The sequence below is a fragment of the Passer montanus genome, unplaced genomic scaffold, assembly GCF_014805655.1.
Source record: "Passer montanus isolate IOZ18808 unplaced genomic scaffold, ASM1480565v1 scaffold185, whole genome shotgun sequence".
NCBI classification, from domain to species: domain Eukaryota; kingdom Metazoa; phylum Chordata; class Aves; order Passeriformes; family Passeridae; genus Passer; species Passer montanus.
In genome coordinates, this window is record NW_024365937.1 from 335,380 (window position 1) to 347,481 (window position 12,102).

General features: G+C 43.6%; 1 protein-coding gene across 3 annotated transcripts in view; it reads right to left on the reverse strand.

Moving 5' to 3' along the window:
- MIA3 (MIA SH3 domain ER export factor 3) overlaps window positions 1-12,102 on the reverse strand; it is a 28,487-nt gene that overhangs the window by 9,670 nt on the left and 6,715 nt on the right. For all 3 annotated transcript variants that reach the window (XR_005627150.1, XM_039705788.1, XM_039705789.1), the window contains exons 3-8: window positions 11,565-11,651; window positions 7,124-10,049; window positions 5,902-6,201; window positions 4,279-4,340; window positions 2,983-3,114; window positions 1,748-1,769 (exon numbers count right to left, since the gene is read on the reverse strand). Coding sequence is in view for 2 of the 3 variants with exons in the window: in XM_039705788.1 (XP_039561722.1) it covers window positions 1,748-1,769; window positions 2,983-3,114; window positions 4,279-4,340; window positions 5,902-6,201; window positions 7,124-10,049; window positions 11,565-11,651 (3,529 nt within the window). In the remaining variant the exon portion in view is untranslated. The remainder of the gene's footprint in view (window positions 1-1,747; window positions 1,770-2,982; window positions 3,115-4,278; window positions 4,341-5,901; window positions 6,202-7,123; window positions 10,050-11,564; window positions 11,652-12,102) is intronic.

The window sequence follows — 12,102 nt, forward strand, 5'->3', positions numbered from 1 at the left end:
GCTGGCTACACACACCTCAGGTGTGTTCAGAGGAAGAGTTGACAGTGAGGATCTCAGTGCAGTCTCAGACACTCAGGGAGGTGCCACACCTTCCCTAACAACCACCTTTCTGCTCTATTGAAGCTGAATATTGAAGTTTCATCAGCGACAGCAAGAGGATAAAAGCTCTGAAAGATCTGCTGGGAACAGAACAGAGACAGACAGCTGGGAGACAGCACCAGTAGGTCTTAAGGAGCTGCTCTGTTTAGATCTCAACAAGGCTGGGACCAAGCAGCAGCCTTCAGGCATGCATTTGCTTCTTATCCTAAACAAGCCACCAACCTACCCTCAGGATTCAATGAAAACTATTAAAATACTTTAATTATTTTATTGCAAGTTATTTAAATAACACCCAATTGTTGATTTTCAAGTCCTAAGCCGCCTTGGTCTGGATGTGACTGCCTCAAGCACTATTTGCCTCACAGCAAACTCTGCAGCACAACGAGGAGCACTGGCTGCTCAAATTGCATCCTACTGAGTGCAATGGCAACTGCTACTCCTCCTTTCCCTCCCACATAAGGGCTCCTGAGACAATGAATTCCAGGCCTTTCCCACTCTGGGAAAAGAGAGACAGCAAGTGGCTGCCAAAGCTGAAGATAGCTCTCAGCAGTTTAAGGGAAGCAGCAGTCCCTGCATTAGCTTGGGCTCCCAATTTTACTACTATCATTAAATGAAGATAATAGATTTTTATTCTTGGGACTCCAAATGTAATCTATGTTTTAAAGCATTTTTGTCACTGTTAGTATTCCTCTATTTTGGAGAAAGATTTGAAAAACAATGTGGCCTGTATCATACTTGAAGAATATCTATTTGTTCTGATCTTTAGTAGTTCCTATACAGCATCAAAGAGAAGAGTATTTGGGTGGTGGAATTAAATCCATGTTCCTTGATTTTTTAGGGAAGGCTGCTAAATAATTATTTTCTGCACCACCAGTAACAATGTTCTTCCTGCACTACAGAAATCACCTCAGAGATCTAAGATGGGCTTTTTTCAGCTCATTAATTCTGCGCTGTGCAGAAGGAAACTGCAGTATAACCACAATGAAACTAGAGAGAAATGACTGGTAAGTAAAATGTGAGGGAGGAAGAGACAGAGTTCCTATGAAGACAATTCTTTCAATTTGCATTTTTTATTCAATTATGAATTCCAGCAATCACCCTACTTTGATTTTTTTTTTCTATTCAGTACACTTTAATTTTATAAACCTGAAGCCAGAGAAAAACTCATGTAAAAAGTGATGTGCTGGACACAGGAATGCCTGCATATTTAGATCTACATCTAAGAGTGTCTCTTTGCAACTGCACAGCACCCAGTTTCAGGCTCCCCTCAATCCAAAAAACAAAAGGAAGCAGCTCCTGCTTTCTGAGAGAAACAGCAAGCAAAGGTAGACCCACTGGTCAGAAAACAAAAACAAACTGCCCCATGAACCAGTGGTTCACATTTATGTTGAGCAAAGTGGACCTTTTCCTTGCCCTTTATTTCACAGGTGAAAGTTGCATTGTTTCTCCTGATTAAAGCATTATCAAAGACAAAATTTAAACCCTCAAATTCAACTAAGTATCAACTGGTCAAGCTTACACTGTAACTTTGGACTGAGCATTCTCCTTGAAAGGGAGTGAAAATGGATACTTGGTCCTCTGAAACAGTATAAATATTCAAAACTAATGCCTAAGCATCAACTACACTGAAAAGTAGAGAGAAACTTACCTTGATACATTCTACTCTTTACCTATAGAAAAGAACAAACAAATGAAAAGATTAGGCATAAAAAGTGCTAAGTGAAAAATGTTATTAATATTCCCTATGGAAAAGAGTGCCCACTTCCATGCAGGTTAAAGCAGCATATGGAAAACATATCTATCACTGCCAATGAGTGTTGAGTAACACTACAAACAAGCTTAAGCTGCTTTCTAATAAAAGCTCCCAGGCTAAAGCCCTGCCCCAAAGCCTTTAGTCACTCGCTAAAGGATCGTGGGTAACTGCCCACAGATAATTTGAAGAAAACGAAGCCATATGTATGTTGTTTGTATCAAACCACAGCCACAAACTTGCAAGCAGGGAAAAAACCCCCTTGCATCCCAGCTTTATGCCTTCTAAAGCAGTATGTTTACATGACAGGTGGTTGTTTTGAAATTAACCCCATAAAAGACGACTTTCAGAAGCTTTTTTACCGTGTTATATTAATACTTGTTTTTGCATTTGAAGCTGACCCAGTGTACTCAATACCAAAACTAAGCAAGGGAAAAAAATCTATCAATATTGTTACAGAAAAAAAATGTAGTTTTAGTTTATTTTTGTCAGACAAATATGAAGCATTCCACAAATTTCTAGAGCATATCATGACTAAACTGAACAGCTGAAAAATAAATTTGCCTATTTGATTCTCATCTCTCAGCTCCCAAGGAAAAGCACAGCTACAGTTGAGAACTGGTGATAGACTTTCTGTTGCACAGAAAATTATCCATGTAGGAATGAGGACAAATGGAAGAGGCTCTCCAATCACAATTAATATGTTTTTAGGTTTTCAAATGCAGTACCTGCAAGCAGATGGACAACATGAAGTGGGGAGGATTAACTGTTTGTTTTGGATATAGCCAGCAACACGTTTAAGCACATGGAAGACTTCTCATTTCAAAGATATGCTGACCTTTTCCTCAGCATTCTTTACTTACATCATACTCCTTCGTCTATGCTGCTTTTGAAATTACCTCTTACTAAGCAATCTTCAATTACCAGCTTATAGAAAATGCTTCTTAGTACTGCAACTTACTTTAGCTATTCAGCCCAACATTTAGCTCCCATTAATACTCTAAACAGAGAAAGTAAAAACACAAAAGACTACATATTGCTTTGACTTCAGTAATGCTGAAACAGTTGAACCATACAAAGAACCGTTCAGTTAGTGAAACATCAGCAGGCTTGCAAGCATGAAGTATACTCACTGAAAGGCAGGATCTCCAGAAAAATATAGCAAGTGTGACAATTCCTACTAAGGCAGTTATAATAACAGGCTCCCATGGAAGTCCATGAAAATCAGGCCCAGGACGCATTTCCTCAGGCAGCATGGCAACCAACTGCAAACCGACAGCAGTGACAGCTATGAGTGTGTTTTCATTAAACAGTGGGGTAAAACAAGCAGTCTGATAGGTGCCTTTATTCCCCTCATAAAACCAGTGAACATCTGGAGGTTTCTTGCAATTTTTCTGCAAACTGAAAACCGAAAATGAAGAAAACCACAGAGCAGCCTGGTGCTCATATTTCAGTGCAGAACTCCCGAGTGCACTCAGGAGGACACCTGACAGTGGCAGTCTGCTGGCAAAGAAGAGCCACACCAAAATGAGTACACACTGATGTGCACAATTTGCATTACATAGCACTGTTACATAGCACAGTTATTTGACCTGTTTACAAATAAAGCTATAAGGATGGAAAAGCATAGAAAAAAACCCCAGTTTTACATCTGGATGTCTGTACCAATCCAGTGCGAATGGCTCAGATCTTCTCCCAGCTGCTGCCCCTGTCAGAGGGTCGACATATGCCATGACTCTCCTCTTCTACCTGGAGATCAGAGAGCACCTGGGGAAGGTGCAAATGCTTGGTACAGGTTGAAGGGGCTCATAGTGACATGGCACGGCGCTCAGGGAACAAACTGCGCGAGCCACACGGAAGCCGCTGCCTTCTCCTTTCCTTTCCTCCAACTTACCCTCTCTCTCCCTACCTTCTCCACAGCCGGCAGACGAACGGGGACAGAAAGGAGGGCGCACACTTGCCCCTGCAGAGCCTGGCCGGGGGACGAGCTCTCCCCGCCATCCGGAGAGACAGGCAGCGATCCCTGATGCCAGTGGGAGCCTCCTCCGGATTGCCCCACATTACGGGCCGGAGGCACGGAATGCCAGCCGCCCTCACGGCGGGGTACGCCGGGGTGACCCCCTCAGAGACCAGCCTCGCTTGGGGGAGGTGTGTCACTGCCCGGGTCGGGCCGCTGAAACTCCTCCGCCGCTCCTCACGGCCAGCCCGCCCTCCGCCCGCCGCCGTTTCCCTGCCCTAACCTGCAACAGCTTCCGCCGCCCCGAGGGCTCCTCCACCGGCCACCCGCTGCCGCCCGCGGTATCCATGGCGGCTCGGGAGCGCCAGGCACACGTCAGCCCTTCCTCCCTCAGGGCCCACCCGCCGCGCACCGCCCCTCGCGGCCTCCCCGCCCCCGCCCACGTCACACGGCGCGCGCCGCCGCCACTCACCCGCCGCAGCAGCTCCCGCGCCTCGCCCAGGGCCCCCCGCCAGGCGGCGCCCGCACCGGCACCTGCGGGGCGAGAGGGGAGCGGCGTCACCTCACGGGGCCACACGGCAGCCGCCTCGGCCACCGCGCTGAAGGACGGCCCCCGGTGCGCCGGGGCTCTGGGGAAAGAGGCAGCGAGCCCTTGGGAAGTGCGCTGATATTCCACACCCAGCTCCTCCAGCCGTGAATCAGAGCAGCACACACTCTTCAGTTCCTAACCGCGAATCCTTCCGATTAGTTCCCAGCAGTGTTCAGAGAATCAAAGAGTATTCTAACTAAGTTGGAAAGGACTGTAAAGTCCAACACCTGGCCCTACACAGGAGATCCCCAAGAATGACAGCATGTCAAACACTCCTGAACTCTGACAGTACTCTTAAGTGTGGCAAAAGCTTTAAAACATCTCCAGCTCTGCCTTGGCCTGAATACTGCCCTCTCCTCTTGCTCCTTCTTCTGCCATATCTGAACCAGCAGATTCTACAGCCACCCGCCCAGCCTGTTGTCACACCACGGAACAGCAGCTGTGACCAGCCATTCTACCATCATCCACCTTGTTACTTTCCAACACTTCTACCAGCTCTCCTAAGAACTCCTGCCAAGCAGCATTTAACCACATTTAACGAAAAAATGGAAAATGTCTAAAATACAGCTGAACACCTGACTGCTTAACCAGTAAGTTATCCACTAGCCATTTAAAATGCCTTAATTTTATTGGCATTCATCCTAGAGCTACCTTCAGATCTTAGAAGCTGCTCAAAAGCACTTGGCCCTGGAGATGGTACAGCACCTCAGCAATGTACAAAAACTAAACAAAAATGTGCCTGAATTTTTCCTAATTTCCTAAATGCTCAGTGGAGACTGAATTATTAAGCATAATCAGAAGTAAAGGCATAACAGCAAACAGAGAGTAGCACTGAGAATACAGTCAAAGATTGTTTCATACCAAAACAGAGCCAGGAAAGATGACAGTAACAGGATCCCTCCTTGGTATAATGATGAGACAGCACTCTAGCTCCAGAGGGATAAGGCCTCAGCCAGAGGGAGCCAAACATATCTCCTACTCCAACACACAGAGAAATGATTGAGCTGCTTGAGGGGAAAGCTGCATACCACCTTTCCTGGAAAGTAATATGGCCCAGAGACATGGGCTAAAAAAGAGGGCACATAATTCTGTGGGCCATCCTGTCTATAGAAAGTGACCTTTAGGCTGTCAATCCCTGGAAAGAGGACGAAACCTGGGCTGATGGTGTGATTCCAGGGATTTCTGCTCTTTCTCCACTACCATCCTGACACACAGTTCACAAGCCAGTCATCCTGAGACACAGTCCAAAGAGCTCTGACTCCGACACTCACAAGAGCACTTTCCTTTTTCCTACATTGCAAAACCATAGTAGAAAAACTGCTGTGCTAAATTAGCAATACAGTACTGCCCCTAGAGGGACTGTCACCAATCAGGGAAAGCCATGAGGATTACTGCAACATAAAATGAAAGTATCAGTGAAAACTCCTGCTATATGCCTAAAAATCCATTAAACCATGTGCGCCTTCAAGAGCAAAAGAACAAAATAAGCCAATTTCAAATGGTTACCTTCAGCAATGTGTTCGCTGGCACTCTCTCCTGAATCAACTGACGCAAAGGAAGTATCTTCCAGGAGTGATCCTCTTTCACTATCATACCTTTCTTCAGCTTCTCCATTATCTGAGTAGTTGACCTCTTCATGCTCAGGTGGAACATTGACAGCCCTCTTCTCCCCCTCCTCTATAGGCTGCTCTGGCCTCTTATCTTCAATGAGCTGCTGAAATTCCCGATTGCCCTCATCAATGGAATTCGGGTTTCTGTCATATGGTATTCCAGAAACACTGTCATATTCAGCCTCTTTTGCACCATCTGTGACAGACAAGGAAATATGAATTAAGCACTGAGCTAATAAGTATTACTTACTCACACCTACCTTCAGGGAAATGCTGCATGTCACCAAGCTTTCTTGACACTTTTTAAATATTTCAGTTTGTGTATTGCTTCCAGTATATTCTCAATCAACTTTCAGTAACATGTAATTAAATGTCTGTATGAAATTAATGCAAGATATCAACCACTGACCTTGCAGTGAAACACTGCAAAGTGAAATATTTGCATCATTCGTGACCTTATCAGAAATTGCATACTTAACATGTACTACTGTAACAGGAGCCTGGCTAAAAGTGTATCTTAACATCTTGCACACTAATAGAAAACCCAGTAATTATGCAAAAGACTCTACCTCTGGTTCTTGACCAATCAAAACATCTGTTTGTTCGGTATTGCTACTTATGCACTCTTTTATGAATATGGGCAAAAATATGATTATAAGGACATCTGAGACTTTAGGTGCCTGGATTTAGTACCTGGGCTTTGCATTAATCCCCAGATCTGTCACAATCAGTTGATAATTAGTTCAGAGGAAAAAAAAAGCCCTTCAGAAAATTCTGCAGATTAGTATATGTGAATCCCTGTTTCTTAAGGAGGTACAGACTTGTCCTGAGTGGCTCCTTATGACCATATACATGCATGGATCTCACTTATCTTATGCAGAACTTGGTCCATAAGAACAGGTGTGCTGAACTCAGTATCCTCCCTTAGGATTTGTCCCTGAGCCACTCTCATCACAATGCTAAAAATATTCACTAAAAATAAGAAAAATCCCAGGTTATTGCACAAGATCTCTTTCAATTCTACTTGCTCACCCTCTTAAAGCTTCTCTGTGTTAGTGTTGCTTGGGACAGGGTTTTACTTCCATTTCATCTGTTTATTAACTGGTTTAACATCCTACCTTGAATGTGCAGCTGGTCATCTTCCTGTTCTGGAGGAGAAGCAAGTAGGACACTCTCACCAGCAGATGAATATTTACTTCTTAATGAATATATTAACTCTTGGATATCATCCATCAGTGCACTTTCCTCATCATACAAATCCATCTCCCTCACAACCTCCTCCTTATTTTCTGCCACCCTGGAATCCAGAACTTTTCCTACAACATCCATAATGCTCGATTCTGAAAACTCCAGTATCTCATCCAGAGCTTTCTCTATATCTTCATTATTCTGGCTCGCCTTCCGAGCAAGCTCCATCTCCACCTTCATGTCGTGGAACATGGCTTCAACCCTAAGCACATGTTGGAGCCCAAGGTACTTCTGTAGGCGCATCACGTGCTTTTCATCCAGGAACTCTTTCATTATTGAGAGCCGCTTCACAGACTCACTGAAGTCTGTTACCATGTCACTGGTGGCTTCTGAGCTGTCTGCAGGGCTGGGGACATATGCAGATTGCTGGTGGTCATTTCTTGTTTGCTCTAAATTTTGCACCTCTTTTGAGTCTCTCTGTGAAATGCCCTCTAGGAGATGATCTTTCCTTTGGTCAAAGTCATTGCTGCCTTCTGTGTGAGGAGATTGGAAATTATGTTCTTCCACAGCTGATGGTTCCTCATGTTCAGAAGACTCCTCATCAGCTTCTGTGACATGTTGCATCTCATCCAATTCAGCATCTTTTCTCACTGATACATCAACTTCTTTGTTCCCAATCTTGCTTGCATTTTGCATGCTGATTGTTTTATCCTCTTTAGGAAATGAGTTTGTTTCCTCTTCTGTTTTGTAAGTAGGATTTGGGGTTCCTGAAACAGCTTTACTGAGTCCTTCTAATTCAGGATTTGTATTTTCACCACCTAGTGTATTACCCTGGGCATTTGCAGCCCTTGCTTGTGACAACTTTGCACTTGCTGCATTCTCATCTTCCAGTAGCCCATCATCCACTTCTTTCAGGTCAGGGTCATCTTCAGCATCTGGCTCTTCAGATTGCAATTCTGCTCTTTGTGTTGTTTCTTTAGCCAAATCTTTGCCAAGATTTCTGTCTGATCCCACATCCTCAGGATGAGCAGTTCCTTGATGAGTAAGATTATCTGTATTAGTGTTCTGTGTGATGCTTTTTAATTTTTCTTCAGGGGAACTTTTCTCAGTGCTTTCTTTAAACACTGGCATCTTGCCAGGATTTCTTGAAAGTTTTTCATTCATATCTGCCTCTGAATACTCAGTTTCATTTTCCCATGGCCTAGGTTGCTCAACACCTCCACTATAGCTTGGCTCTCCTTCCTCTGCAGGGGTTTCTTTCAGGTTTCTCTTTTTTATTTCCAGTTCTTTGTTAGAAGAGGCGGGATTTTTATTTTCATGATCAGTTTTCTCTGCTTGTTTTAAATCTTCATGTTTGAGAAGTTCTTTCTCCACAACAGGCATTCCACGCTCCACTTTCTGTCTCAAAAGGTCAATATCTCCTAGGTCACCTTGAGATGCATTTTTTACTTCTTCCACTAGTTTGGCTAGAACATTAACTGGAGGTTTGTTCTCAGCTTCTCCCTTCTCCATTGTTTTCTCCCATGGTCTTTTGTGCTTTAAATCACTTTCCAAGGACTCCTCCGAGGTATCATCCTCAAACTGTTTCTCACTTTTCTCTATTGGAGCAAGTGGAACTCTTTCAGGACTTTTGATGATATCATCATCAGATGGTACTGAAGCATCTTCCTTGTTTTTAAGTAATGATTTGGACTCCAGAGCACTGTCTGGACTAGGCAAAGGAGGATCAGGCACTGCTGCACCTTTCAGTGCTGCAGAATGTGACTCTGTTCCATCAGTAAGCTGCTCCTCCAACTGTTCAGTTCTGTTGGCTTTTTCTTTTAAACCCAGATCACCTGTACCCACAGGTTCCTTTCCAAGGAGTTCTTTGGAGAGATCCTCAGGTTGAGCTGTTGCTGGTGCTTCTCTTTTACTAATTAGCACCACCTCCTCCTGTTTCTCTTCTGTTTGTTTAGATTCAAACCTGTCTACACTTACACTGTCACCAGAGTTCCTGCTCTTACTGAAGGCATCCTTAAGACCTAATGCATCTGAATCACGTTCCTCTCCATTGTCTCTTTGGTTATTTAGCTTTGTAGCACCCTTTGCATCTTTATCGGGTTCGTGATTTTGTGACTTAACGTAATCATTTCCATCATCTTCTAAATCCACAGGGGATGTAATTTCATCTTCTGCTGTAAAAGACAGCAAAGGGATTTCTGCAGATTGATCTGCAAACTCTGGCTCCTCCTCTTCATTGTGAGGATTAATGCTCAAATCTTCATTTAAATCATCTTCCAGTGAAGTAACAAGGCGAGTCACTTCATCATCTGATACAACAGCATCAGCAGTTGAGCCAAATTTTGTTTTTAAGTTCACAGAGAGTTCTCTGTTTAAAAGTGTATAGGCATTGACTTCATTCTCTTGGTCAAGTTGGTTGGTTTCACCCTGAGGAATACTAGTGTTTTTGGTATTTTCACTTTCTAGCCCTTTTAGTTTTCCATGTAGCATTCCTTTCAAGTGCTCATGTGCAATTTGATCTCCCCGAGAGCCTTCTTTGTGACTACTGACACTGGAGTCTCCCCCAGTATTTTCAGTTCCTTCTGTAAGAGAATTGTCAACTTTGTCTGACAAGACAAGTTTTTCCTTTTCTTCTTCAGCGCTTTGCTCAAGATTGTCTGTCTCCAAAGCACCAAAGGACTTTCCTCTATCAGTCTGTTCAACCTCCTTATCCTTCTCAATTCCTTCAGCTGGTTTTGTCCCTGGATCAGTTTCCCCTTCATTTGCTACTGTCTCTTGCAATGACTTCAGAAGTTCATCCACATTATAATTATCAAAGTCATCCCTTCCTCCATCAAAGCAAACAAAGTCTGTTTCCTGAAATGAAAAACAACATGTAGTCAAAAAATATTATTTTCTTTATAGCAGTGATGAGACCAAAAACATTTGCCTACTTACAGAGAGATGCAGCAGCAAAGTTATGTTAATCACATAGAATTAACCCCTTGAATCCTTAACCAAAGCTCTCTTTAAAATCAGTGGAGGTTTTGCCCAAGGACTCATAAAAAAACCTAAATAAAGAGGTTTTGCAGGAACAAACTGTAAGGCAGCAATGGAGGTGGCAGTATTACACTGCACTCATCACCATATGTACTGAATTAAGAACAAGTCTATTACTGAACACCAGTGAACAGAAGAAAACAAATGTTGCTAAGCTTGAGCGTCACAACCTCTGTTAACTCGTGTCCCCTTAAAGGACCAAGTCCTCCAAGCAGGAGCTCCCTGTCATGCAGTTGCTGAAAAATAAATAGAAGCAGTGTGAGACACAATTTCATAGAACCATAGAATGGCCTTGGGTGGCCATTCTTGAAAGGGGTTTAAAGGTCATCAAGGTTCAACCCCCTGCCCTGGGTAGGGGCACCTTCCACTAGACCAGGTAGCTCAGAACCCCATCCATCCTGTCCGTGAACACTTCCAGGGATGGGGCATCCACAACTTCTCTGGGCAACTTCTTTCAGTACCTCCAAATAATTTCTTCCTAATATCTAACCTAAACCTGCTCTCCTTCAGTTTGAAGCCATTCCCCCTTGTCCTGTCACTACATGCTCTTATAAAAAGTCCCTCTCCATCTTTCTTGTAGGCTCCCTTCAGGTACTGGAAGGCTGCAATTAGGTCTCTCTGGAGCCTTCTCTTTTTCAGGCTAAACAATCCCACATCTCTCAGCCCTTCCTCATAGGAAAGGTGGTTCATCCTTCAAATCACCTTGGTGGCCTACTCTGGACTCATTCCAAGAGGCTGATGTCCCTCCTGTGCTGGAGGACCCCAGAGCTGGATGCAGCACTGCAGGTGGGGTCTCACCAGGGCAGAGCAGAGGGGCAGAATACCATCCCTTGCCCTGCTGACCGAGCTGCCTTGGATGCAGCCCAGGATTTGCTCGGCTTTCTGTGCTGCAAGCATGCCTAAAGCTACAGCCTCAAAAAGACTTTACTGACACAACTCTGGAGTTGCTGCAATTAGTGCATGAAAGCCAGTCATGTGTAAAAGGGTTGCAGGACCAATTCCACAATCAAAGGGCTGAGTGTACCCAGTTTTGTTTCTGACAGTACTTGGAAAGTTTGTGAAAAGAAGCCATTTTGATTACACACCAGAAAGCCTATGCACAAGCCAGCTAGCAGGGTGTACAGAGTTCAATCCAAACAGATCCCTTTAGAAGAAAACCGTAACATTTGAGAAATGTCAAGGCCCACATTTTGGGCTGATGCTTTCACATCCACCCACATACAGAGCTGCACAAACATTCCACCCCCCTACATACATGTGCACCTCTACAAGTATGTAGCTGCTTACTAACAAAAAGTTACTGAAGAAAAAACCAGGACAAGTAAGACTTACATCTGTTGGTAATTCTAGCTCCTCATTGGAATAGTTATGATTTATTTCAAGTAAATCCTTTGGAAAATATCCAAAATCACTTCCAACCTGCAAAAAACAACCAAATACAAATGAAAAACAGCAAAGGTTAAGAAATTATATGACTATGTAAAAAATTGCAGACACTAGTAGCAAATATGTTGAACTGACTCTCAAGTATTCTAAATGAAGTTTAACACAGTGAATAAAAGACCAGTGATGCTTTGTTTACGCCAAAGCTTTCACTGAGGTTTTACATTTCACAACAGCCTTGTGAAACTAGTTTAAGTTTTACTGTTCATGTTTTAAAGCTTGAATTATAACAAATTAATAGGAGAGTGTGGGAACTCAGTACATCACTCCGGATGTCCAGAGCTACTGAGACAACCCTTGGCGGGGCTTGGAGGTCCTGGAATGTTGCCAAAAGTAGCTGGTGGCTTGACTTTGATCCTTCTAAAGAAATGACACCTGAATGTGAGGAAATGAGAGAATTTCAAGTTTGAATGGTGAGGGGATGATA